This window comes from Rattus rattus, chromosome 8 (assembly GCF_011064425.1).
Source record: "Rattus rattus isolate New Zealand chromosome 8, Rrattus_CSIRO_v1, whole genome shotgun sequence".
In the NCBI taxonomy this organism is placed as follows: domain Eukaryota; kingdom Metazoa; phylum Chordata; class Mammalia; order Rodentia; family Muridae; genus Rattus; species Rattus rattus.
In genome coordinates, this window is record NC_046161.1 from 86,494,991 (window position 1) to 86,507,671 (window position 12,681).

At 40.6% G+C, this 12,681-nt stretch overlaps 1 protein-coding gene across 1 annotated transcript in view; it reads left to right on the top strand.

Moving 5' to 3' along the window:
- The window catches only part of Slc9a9 (solute carrier family 9 member A9), a 535,118-nt gene that overhangs the window by 318,714 nt on the left and 203,723 nt on the right, over positions 1–12,681 (top strand). The window contains exons 10-11 of the mRNA XM_032909913.1: positions 3,811–3,924; positions 5,252–5,363. Of these exons, the coding sequence (XP_032765804.1) occupies positions 3,811–3,924; positions 5,252–5,363 (226 nt within the window). The remainder of the gene's footprint in view (positions 1–3,810; positions 3,925–5,251; positions 5,364–12,681) is intronic.

Consider the following 12,681-nt stretch of genomic DNA (forward strand, 5'->3'; position numbering starts at 1 on the left):
TATATGAATCTAGCAAAAAACAATAAGAAAGTAAACTTAGAAATTTTATTGCTGTTTTTATAGCAGTAATAAATCATCAAATAGTTGTAAATGTAAACAAAGATGCCCAAAATATTCATACATAAGTTATAAAGAGAAATTAAAAGTCAAAATAAAGATAAAGATAAAGAGTATTCATGGATGGATTCCAAGTTCCAAAACTAGAAAGTATAACCACAAAAATATAATAAAAGTCTATCCTTAATCTAAAAATTCAATGTAATTCCAACTAAAATATCATATTCTACCTTATTCAAATTGACAAGGCGATTCCTAAATTCAAATGTCAAGAGGTAAAAATGTGAATTCAAGAAACATAAAGGGAAGAAAAGAAAACCTAAGTGTTGGCAGGAGTCTAAGGCACCTGGAACCACCATTGGGCATGTGAGTTGGAACCACCAGTTTGGAAGACTGCACGGCACTGTACCCCAGTAATCCTTTAGCAAGGCAAACATATCATAGCAAACCTCATCATACCTCCATACTGGAACAACACAAATGTCCACCTATACACATATAAGTAAGATTATTAAATATTAATATAATTGAAAAATAACTTTCTGTGCAAAGTGAAGACATTCACAAATACTCTATTGAATAGTGGATGGTAAAGCAGACATATTGTCTAACATGGTTCACATGAAACTGAAAAACAGAAAAAGACACTTGATTGGTAGCGGTCTAAGTTCTGGTAGCTCCCCTGAGGAAGGAAGCAGGACATGGAAAGGGAATGACTGACTGTGGGTTCTGGCAATCTTTTTTTAAACTTTAAACTGTTGACATGTGGTTTATACGTCATATATAAGTTTTTAGATAATTAAGGATCAATAAAATTATTTTTACATATGTGAAATCAAGAAAATTTTGAACAACATAGAGCCTGGGAGAAGGCTCTATTCCAGCACTATGGAATATTGTAATACATTATTGATCTATGTGACTTAAAAAGACTGTGGGAGTCACACAGAACAGGCAGTAGTGGGAACAAAGAAACAGGTCCCAGAATAAACAAGTCCAATGTGTAAGTTTTGTGCCATGTATACATACACAGATGCTTATAATGTGGCGTGTTAGCTTTCAATAAGTTGAGTAGAAAAAAAAAACAAACTAAATTCAGCGTTATCAAAAAGAAGAAATTCTGTCAAGGAAACACTTAAAGCCATAGACTCGAAGTAAAATGTACAGTAAAAGCTCCTGTCACATCACAGCTAACAGAAGGGACCGGCATGTCCCTCGTGCCTTGTTCTCTCTTGAAGATGAATGACAGCAGGCAAGAATAACAAACTTTCTTATTACCTTAAAAAGGGTCAGGAAGTTGACCTCATTCCTTTTAGAGTAGAAAGGCTCTTGATTGTTGCTTTGGAAGAAGTTCGATAAAAATTCTTAAATAGAATGACCAAGAGTTCAGCCTCTTAGCCTTGGGATCACAGATGGCTGTAGGTGGCTTCTGCCAGCATCCTTCTGACTTCACCCAGTGGAAAGGTGGGCGTTGTCATCCCAGTTCTCCCTTCAAAGCCCTGTTGAGTTGCCTTGGCTCCAAATATAACACACCCATTTTGAGCCAAATGGGATGTGTAGAGAAACGCATGGACCTGAGATATTTGGTCCAGAATTCTATGCCCCACATCTAAGCTAGAGAGGCTCTAGATGCCATGGAGGATATGGAGAACGTAATACATTCCAGAGAAAAACTAGAGTGGCCATGCAGAAGAGGCTGGATGTATTCCTGGTCATAAAATGTCCTCTCTAAGGTAAAATACACTTGGAGTAAGTACAGGAGTAAGTACTTTACCTTGACATTTGTATATCAGTGTTAAAAGCTTGAGTGTTTCTAAGTATTGGACATATTTCCACCCTCACCCCCACCACCGAGTTCAGATGTTGGACCCAGTGAGATGCTACTTGAAGGTAAAGGCTTTGGGACATAGTAGGGTCCTGATGGTGGGTTGCTCGTGATTTTCATCAATGTCCTTCTAAGAATGGAGCACAGAAGAGGACTCTCCATGGGAGCCCTACAAGCAGGGGAAGTGAGAAAAGAACGTTCATCAGCTTCAGCTGCCACTTTAGTCTTGTCCATCTCCATCTCAGAATTATGGGAGATAAATGCCTGTGTTTAGTCTGGGCAGACTGATCATTTTATTAGGGCATCTCACCAAGTTAAAATGATAGCCAAATCTTGTTTTGGGGGAAAGTAATGACATAATGAGGTAGCAAAAGGTTCTCCATCCTCTGTCTTCCCTAACCCTGTGCTTTAAGCTCTCAGGAGTCGTTTGAGTGACTGTGTTTGTTTCCATTCGCTGCCCCAGAGTGTGAGCAGAGCACCCACAGGAATTGATGGCGGCTGCCACTGCAGAAAGACCATGCTGTTCCGAAGGAGCGGTGTCTTTTCTAATCCTCTCTTTCTATTACCGGTTTTAAATAATGTTTCTGACAAGATTCTGCTTCTCTTTCTGTCAACTGTCAGTGAACAGGTATTGGGCATTATTTGTGGGGCTGTAAATACATTATGTGAAAAAATAATGAGTCCTTACAAAGTCAGGAGCAACGCCTCGAGAGACGTTTACCTACATGATTTATGTAGGTCCAGGAATGAAGTTTCGGAAACTTCCAAGTGGAAAGCCTGGACCATAAACTAAAGTCTGTGCCAGATCAGACTTTGGCATAGCCCCTGGACACATTTCCCTTTCGCTTTTAATATAGAAGTTAGAAAATGCTTTTTTATGTTCAACTTAAATTGTTTAGTTAATGGTCTAAGAATAACTCTTGGGAGCACCCCTCAGCATAACACGTTATTACTCCACTCTTCCGACCGAATTTGATGTATCTATTGTGCTCTTGCTACAGAAGCTCATCCCTGGGATTAATCATCCCCGTTACTAGCTAGAAATTGTAGACATTTAATGGATATACCTACATCAGTCAATTTAATGAGTCTCATTGTCTAAGGGTGGAAATAAGCTAATCACTCCAATGTTAAAATATAATTGATGTTCATGCTCATTCCGAGTTTTCCAAGTTTGTCTCTCCTGCCTGCTTGAAAGGGCTTAGTTTAGTTTAAGCTCCTTTGTTTGAGATATATATTGATATAGATATATACATCAATTCTCTTTTTTGTATCACAGCCCTGATTCATTCATATTCTCTCTCTCTCTCTCTCTCTCTCTCTCTCTCTCTCTGTCTCTCTTCTCTCTCTCTCTCTCTCTCTCTGCCCTCTCTCTCTCTCTCTCATCTCCCTGGAACTTATGCATCTACAAGTTAAGGTTTAGGCAGGCTAAACAACCTTAAGGTAATTTGCTATATCACAGTTTGAGCAAGCCACTTGACTTCTATTTCCTTAACAGGGAAAATTGGAAATATTGTGTCATCAGAGAAGGAATTGTTCTGTGAAGGGGTTGGGGATTTAGCTCAGTGGTAGAGCACTTGCCTAGCAAGCTCAAGGCCCTGGGTTCGGTCCCCAGCTCTGAAAAAAAAAAAAAGAAGAAAAAAAAAGAAAGAGGGTGAGGAATTGTTCTGTGAAAAGATACGGCTGGTTGATGCCACCTGAACTCTATTTGGAAACCTGACAGTTGAAAATAATACAATGTTGACCTGGCTATAGTAGAAGTCACTAGGCAAAGGACCAGGTAAGTCCAGTGTCCTAATAGCAGGAGCCCAAGGTCAAAGTGGTGGCTTATGTGCAGGAGGATGGTCCAGTCATGAAAGCGGTAATAAACGAGCTGTACACACATCCGGGTGGTAATCAGTGGCTTTCCATCTCTGTTTTGTTTTCAGCTGTTTGAATTTATGAACTTCCTGGCTGAGAACGTCATCTTCTGCTACATGGGCCTGGCTCTGTTCACCTTCCAGAATCACATTTTCAATGCTCTTTTTATACTCGGAGCCTTTGTATCCTTTGAAGAAAACTAATAGAAAATGTTCCAACCTTATTCCTAGTAGCACTTTGAAGACATCATAGATGTTAACATGACTGCCGTGCTTTCAACATCAGAAGCATTATGCGTGTGCAAGTTTATTGCCAACAAATAACACCTTTTGCCACTGTGGAGTTAGCTCAGCTGGTAAAGTATTTGCCTTAAAAAAATGCAGACCAAATTTTGACCCCCGGACCCTAAAAAAAAAAAAAAAAAAAAAAAACCGTGCTCGTTAGCCCAATTCTGGAGAGGTAGAGACATACAAGTCTCTAGGACTTGCTGGCTTTCCTGGCTACTAGAATAGACAAAAATCTGGACCCCACTTTAAATATAGAGGGAACTCCTTCTGGAGGGCTGGACTCAAAGGTATTCATTCCCATGACAGCATGTGTCTGGCTCAAGGGACACTGAACAATTCCTAAGACAAGCCTGGCGCTATTGTCCACCTCCCTGAAAAACTGGGATGATGCCTCCCCTGCCCCCCAGGGTCACTGGCAGATGATCGTAACTTCCGGGGAGCTTGCCATCTCTCCATTCCCGCTGTTGTGGTAAACTTGGTGTCAATCTCTCATCTCCGGATTCTGCCAAACTCCCAAATTTCATCCCAACGTAGATCATAGAGAGAAGGAAGCTGTCTCACTCCAAGTCTTTTCACCCTGTCCAGGCCAAGCCAGAGCAGACACACCACCAAGGAGGGAGTAAAGACAAAGTAAAGCACAGGAGGAGGCTTACGCCTGAGCTCTTCAGCCGGTGTTCGCTTAGGAGACGCGGGTTTTTTACGGAAGTGTCTTGAAATAGCAGTTGTATCATAGATGTTGACAGTCAGCTCCTCTCGAAATTAAATCCACTAAATGGAAAGGATAAGCAAGCTTGCTAGGAACAGGCACGGGAACTGATGGGAACTGAGATGGAAACCATCAGCAGAAATGTTTCTGTTCTTTCCAAACTGCTGCTGGGGAGGGTAACACCATAGCGTTGGGGCGTCGCTGCCGCGCGGCTCCCAACAGAAGCCAGGAGTCAGTCACCAGCGACACGAATGTGCTGAGAAAATTTACTCATTGAAATGGCAGTGCAGAACCAACTTTCAGCCAAGCATATGTTCAAAGGAAGGCAGGATTTTATGTCCTTCTGGGGAAGAATTGACATTGAACGATGGATCTGGGGAGCGAGTCAGACATAGATGAGTTGTTGTGTTTATCCTTGTTTTCTGGGTCATATCATAGAGAAGCATATGGATACGGTATCTGAGCTTGCTCGCTCAGCCCCTCGACTGCCGTGTTTTCCTCAATCTGTCCCAACAGCTAGCAATTTTTGTCGCCAGGGCCTGCAACATTTACCCCCTCTCCTTCCTCCTGAATCTGGGCAGAAAGCAGAAGATTCCCTGGAACTTCCAGCACATGATGATGTTTTCAGGTACGTGGAGTCACCGTGCATCCATTCTGCCGCTCTCCCACCTCTGCCCGGCACAGAGAGCCATGGGGAACTTGCAGAAAACTCGAGCTTGCTTGCTTGACCCTTGGAACCAACCAACCCCGTACTCGTCCCTCAGTGCTGAGTGAGTGACAGGAGAGAGTAGGAAAGGTAAAGGAAATTTGCTGGTGTGGCTTTGAATGTCTGACCGGAAATGAGCCTCAGCTGAATGTTGACTTTCCTCTGACCTCTCAGAGCAATTTCCATGCTGAGGAATTTAATTACCATCTTCTCAATTGCCTGTCCCAGTACACGGTGTTGAATGGTTCCATCTTTCTACCTAAGCCTTTACCTTCCACGCAAGGCTCCAGAAATTTCCCATGGTTACCACAGAAGCTAATCAGATCCAGGTAGGCTCAGTTATCAGTTGGAAAAACATGTTAATTGCATGCCAGCAGGTGCCCAGGAGTAGTTATAGGCTCTGTCTGGCGGAAGCGCAGGTCTCCTCTCTCAGGTAGTACGGGAAGTTTATCAGTGGTACATTCCCAACAGTCATTAGTACTCGGGTAGTTCTCCTTGCGAAGACATGGATGGAGGCTCTTTTCCAGAAGAAAATATAGCAATTGAAGTTGCTGACCACTTCGCTATTCTGAGAGATTATAGTTGCTTTCTGTTTAATTATCTTTCCCTGATTGGAGAGAGAATTCAGACTCGGTGTACCTTCTATGTGTCTATATACTTACAATATACTTAGAGCAGTTCATTAATGGGTCCATGACATTCAAATGAAAAAAACAAAACAACTTTCCATCGGAACAGTACCAAGACATTTGGGGCACATAGGGATATATGAAAAAAGTGAGAGAAACCAACATTTATTGATATATTTTGTTTGCTAGGAGGCTAATGTTGTTTTATGCTTATGATCTCTAACAGCTTAGGTAATTGAACCAAGAACAAAAGCATTTACAAATACAGACTTCACCTCAATGCTAACCAAGTGTTTTGAAATTCATATTTTAAACATTATTTTATCTTTTTATGTATGGGGGTGTTTTATCTGCATGGATGTCTGTACCCCCAAATGTGTGCTTAGTGCCTATGGAGGACAGAAGCAGATACCCGATCCCCTGGAACTGGAGTTATAGTGAGCTGCCACGAGAGTGCTGGGAATTGTACCCATATCCTCTAGAAGAACAACCAGTGCTCGTGACCACTGAGTCATCTCTCCAGTCCCCAAGTTCAAATTATTTAATGGTAGTCCTGGGAGTAGTAGGCTTGTTCCTTCCTCAATTCTGTGCTGTCCGGGCCCACAGAGCACTCTGGTGTGGCTCTCAGGTTTGGAATGAGTTGTCTTAGCAAATACAGACACATGGACATCCAAGGTTAAAGCTTATCCCTTGGAGGGCTCAGCCAGGGCTTCCCAATGCTTCCCCATATGCTATGATAAAAAAGTCATAAGTGACAAGTCAACAGTGATCTGTGGGCTTAATGCAACATTGAACCCTGACAGTGGTTGACTTCTCTTATGGGAAAGTAAAGGTAACTTGAATCACTTAAAACCTGGAGGCCAGCACTGGAGTGTGAAGTTTCCCACCAAAACGTCTGTGGATTTCTTATTGGCAGCTTGTTAACAAAAGCTTGGCATTTTATTTCAAGCATTGTTTTACTTGACAAAGATGTTTTAATAATAACTCAGGATTATAAACATGTATGCAAATGCTCTACCCAAATGACCACCTTGTTTGATGGTTTCTTCGAGATTTGGCAATGTCTAAATTTGCTTAGCTATATGATTACTGCTGCCAGAAAAGCAAACAAGCAAAAAGAAAACTTAGTAGAGGCCAAAAATATGGTATATTCCAGACAAGGGCTTAGGAAAGGTCTATAATTTGATGACATGTTTATGATATTTTTAACACTGTCTTCAACAATTTCACACATGCATATAATGAATTTTTGGTCATTCCTACCTCCCACTGCTTTCCAGAATCCCTTTCCTTTTCTGCTAAAACCCTTTCTCTTTCTAACAAGGTCTCCCTATTACTTTCGTGTCTTTTCTTTATTTTTTAATGACCCAAGAAGTTTAATTATGGTTGCTTGCATGGGCCTAAGTGGAGGGAATTTTACTGGAACATGGGAAGTTTATCAGTGGTACATTCCCAACAGTCATTAGCAGTCCATAGTCCTTCATTTCATTTGGAGAGGGCTGAGGAATTGAATGAACTCCTTGGAATGGGGGTCTATTGAACCCATACTTGGAAAAATGGTGGTAGAGCCAGTGTTATGCATACCTTGTGCAAGTAATCACAACAAACATGAATTCGTGTATGTAATAGCCCTGTCATGTCCAGAAGACACACTGCACTTTCTCCCATCTGCTTCCTCTTGTATTCTTTCTGCTTTCTCTTCTCCCTGAGCACGAAGGGATTGGTTTGAGTCACTCCCTTACTGCCAGTTATTCTTGGCACTCTAAGCAGTTGAGTCTGTGCAGTAACTGCAGCTCACTGTCCAAAGAAGTTTCTCTGACCAGGGCTAACAGAAACCCTAATGTCTGCATATAAAGAAGGTAGTTTGATAACCATGTCCATTTAGCAAATCAGTAACATTAGGTTACCCACTAGAGTTTATGCCTGCTGCAGCCATAGACTATAGGTTAACAGCATTGGCTATGCGTTCCTTCCTGTGTGGTGGGCTGCAAATCCAATCACAAAGTGGTTGGTTATTTCCTGACAGTCATGCCACTACTGCCCTGGTGAGCACATCTTGCCTGTCAGTTGGTTATTGTAGTTCATGGGGCCTACAGCTGGGTAGGACTGTTGCTGACTTTCTCCCACGGTGTAATACATCCTAGCACAGTGAGATATAGCCAGCAGAAAGGGGGCTTCCAGATCTACTCCACTTGACTTCTCTATGTCAATAACCTAAATGCGGCATTGTCTGAAATTGTCTTATTATCTACTGCTGGTGGAAAACAATTACAATATCCTTTATTAAGTCTGTCAGTCTTCTGAGGCTCCCTTGAACAGACAACTCATCATGCGGAGGGATCTCAAAGTTGGTAGTGGGCTTGTTATTTAATAACCTTCAGCTCCTAGGGGAAGTTGTACATCTACTTAAACCGTGGGATGGAGTGGGGAACGGGGTTTTAAATGCTCCCTTTTCTAAAAGCAAAGCAAGGTTTCTCAATCCCCCAATGGGGTTGTTGTTCTTGCTTTTATTCATGGAAATGCTTGATTAGCTCACCACCATCCACAAAGATTAGCAAACCCAATCTTCAGGAGATTTACCGTATGTGGTCCTGAGGTCCGGAGAAGGCTATGAGCTGTCTTCTGCACCAAGACAGGACAGCCTATGTCACCTGCCGAGCAGTAAGTGAAATGAATCAGAGTAACAGAGAGTTTAATTTACTGCTACATATTTTTACTAATAACTTTCTTAAAACTGCATAATATCCACAGTATTGCTTGGTATAGTAGAAAAATCCTTTATTAAACAGGTGCCCCCCCTTTTTAAACATTTTTCAATATTATGTATGAAATGTATGCTGTGTGATGAGCTCACTGAGGTCACACAGCAGAAGTGACATTTTGCCTTCCCAAAGCCTTTGAAACAGGTAGCTGGGCAAGACAGGCAGCTTTTGTCTTTCAGTTGTTATTTTGTTTCATTTGTCCCTCTAATTTTCTATTGTGAATACACAGTGCAAACCTTATGATCTTAAGTGCACAGTTCCTAAACTGTGTTATGATCACCACCGGTAGCCACACTCCTTTCATCTTGTAAAATGGAAAATCTATGCATTGAACAACAGCTCCTCATCCCCTCGGAGCCCCAAGAAACTACCATAGAACTTTCTGCTTCCATGGTTTTGACTACTGTGGGTTCCTCATTTAAGTGAAAGCCTGCCATTGTGTCCTTTTGTGCCTGCATTGCCATAGTGTTCTCAGGTTTGTCAATGTTGTAGAATAATATAGGGTTTCCTTCCTTTCGAGGATGAATGATAGTCCCTTATGCATGTGTATAAATATTATATATTGCTTATCCAATCATCTGTCACTCTTGGGTTTCGTTTTTATCTTTTAGATATTATGAATAAACCTGCTATGAATACGAGTGCGCAAATTTCTTTAAAGCCTTACTGACAATTTTGACTATATATCCAGAAGTAGAATTGCTAAATTATATGGCAATTTACCTGCTAATTGCTGAGGAAATGCCATCTCGCCTTCCATAGTAGCGCTTCCACTGTAGTGTTTCACAGTGCCACCAAGAGCACTGAGTCCCAGTCTCTCCATGCTCTCCCAGCACCTGTTTACTTGTCCTTTGTGGAAGCTGTGCTCTCAGTACAAGGTAGTAGCATACAGTTTTGATTTGTGTAGCCTTGCTCACTAGTGATATGTTGAGGTTTTTTTTTTTTTCACTAACACACTGTCCATCCATCTTTTTACTCATCTTAAAACAAGTCTTGTCTTTTGGTCAAAATAGTTCAAATGTTCTGTCTCCTAAATACTGACGCTCTCATAAGATAGAGAATTTGGGAATGTTCTCTCCTGCTCCATTTGTTTCTGTTTTACTAGGCTTATATCGTATTTTGATACACAGTAGCTTTGACTTTTGATACACAGCAGTTTTAAAGGTTTTCATGAAGTCTGAGTTATCTGTTATTTACTTTGTGTTCTCTGTGCCTTTGGTGTTATACCAGAGAAACCATTGCCAAATCTGATGTTGCAAAAACTGTGCCTGTATTCTCCAAAGCATGTTACGGTCTAGGCTTCCCTTGGTTGTTGGTACATTTTGTATATATGTAACTTGGGAGTACAACTTCATTTTTTTTGCACCTGGATATCCAGTTGTCCCACTATCATTTGTCCAAAACTGTACTTGCATTTTGACTGATCTTGGCAGTTTTGTCAAAAATAATTTGACCATCTATGTGAAAGTTTTATTGTCAGGTTAATTTTTTTTATCCCACATGTTTGTCTTTTGCCTGCACTATACTGTTGAGATGATTGGGGGAGGGGTGAGTGTCTGCACCTTTGTGTGTGTGTGTGTGTGTGTGTGTGTGTGTGTGTCTGTGTGTGTGTGTGTGTCTGTGTGTGTGTGCATTTGCGTGTGGGAGGGGTGAGTGTGGGTGTGTAGGCTGTAGGACAAGAAGGCTGTTATTTCTCAAGCAACACCAACCACTTTTTTTGGTTGTGAGCCTAGCCTTTAACGGCTGAGCCATCTCTCCAGCCCCACCAACCACTTTTTTACCTTATCTCTCACTAGCCTGGAACTCACCCACTAAGTGAGCCCCAGTATCCACCCATCTCTATCCCCAGCATTGGGTTCGCAAGTGCACTCTCCCTTCTCCAGGTCATCTTCTTAACGTGACTCAGGGAATTAAACTCTGTCCTCATGCTCCTCAGCCATTACTGAAGTTGTTCAAGCCATTATTGAAGGGTTTCTTTCTTTTATTGTTTTGTAAGTTTTACAAACACGGAAGCTTCAGTCCTCTTCTTTTGTTCTACCTCCCCCGCCCCAGGAATATTTCCCTTATGGAAGGTGGAGGAGGCCTGTTGAGATTCCATATGAATTTTCTATTTTTGCAAACAAAATAGCCATTTGAGGTTTTGATAAACATCAAATTAGGTAGTACTGATATTGAAAAAAAAATACTAACTAGTATAGCATTTCATGAACATGGGAAGTATTTCCATTTATCTCTAATTTTAATTTATGTCACCATTTTATGACTTTAATCTTGTTACCTTGGTTTACACCTAAGTATATTTTCTTTTTATGCTATTGTAGATGGAATTACCTTTATAGTTCCCTTTCAGATTTTTTATTGTTAGTTTATTAAAATGCATCTGATGTTTGTGCATTTATTTTGCATCTTTCGACTTTGCTGAATTCATTTGTTAACTGTAATAGCTTTGTGGGTGTGGAATCCATAGGATTTTCTACATATAAACTCTTCTCTCATCTGTGAACAGAAATTGCTTTACTTCATTTCCAACGTGGATAACTTTATTCCTTTACCTCATTATTTGTTCTGGCTAGATTTCCAGTACTGCCCTGAGTAGAATTAGTGAGAGTGAGCGAGCACCCTTTGATTTCTTCTGAACATGCAGAAGCAACTTCCTCCACTGAGTGTAATATCTGATCTCATTTTATCACACCCAGCTTTTACTATGTTGAATGATTTTCTTCTACTTTTAGTTTGCTTAGCATTTTCTAGTTATGAAATGCTGAAGAGGGGCTAACTAAATGTTCCGTGGGTAAAGGTGCTTACTAGCAAGTCTGATGACATGAGTTCTATTCCTGACATTCCTGAAAATTGTTTTATGATACGCAGACACACACACACACACACACACACACACACATGAGTGTATGCACACACTAAGGGAATAAAATAAAATGAAACTTTAAAAAGAAAGCCACTAAACTGGCCAAGTACTTTTCCTACATAAATTGCAGTCATCATGTGATTCCCTCTGCACTCTGTTGATATAGTTTGCCGTTATTTGCAGTGTTGAGCCATCTTTTTGTCTAAGAATGAATCTCACTAGGGCATGGTGAAGAATTATCTTAATGTGTGGTATTAAATTTGAGTTGGAGTTCTGTCTTTCAGTAGTCGTAAGGTCTATCATTCCACTAACTTTATAGTGGAGTCTTTGCCTGCCTTTGGTCTGAGAGCAGTGTCTTTAGAATGAGCTAAAGAGGGTTCCATCTTCCTCAGTTTCTTTAGAGGAGTTTATAGGACAAGTGTTTTCTTTAATGCTTCATAGAATTCACCCACAAAGCCACCAGGGCCTGCAATTTTCTTTCTGGGGAGATTCTTAATAATGCTTCCGTCTTCTAACAGTTGTAGACTTGTGCAGATTTTCTGTTCACCATCAGTCTTGGTGAGGGCTGTGTTTCTACCAGTTTATTCATTGCATTTAATTATACACAGAACTTACAATTCATACATTTCTAGATTGATGATAATGTTCATCCATCACTTTTTGATTTTTGCATTTGGATTTCCTTTCATTTCTTAATACATTTAGCTTAAGGATTATGAACTTGGCTGATCTTTTCAAAGAACCAACTTCAGATTACATTCATTTCCTTATATTATCTCTATCCTCTATTTCACTTATCTGTTCCTAAACTTATTTATTTCCTTTTATCTGGTAGTTTATTGCTTTTTTTCTAGTTCTTTAAATCACAAGGTTTGGTTGTTGGGTGGTTTGATCAAGATCTTTCTTGCATTAATGAACTAATAGCTACTCATTTCCACCGTCATTTCGTGTGTCTTGAAGGTCTTCCTGCATATTTTAATTCTCAG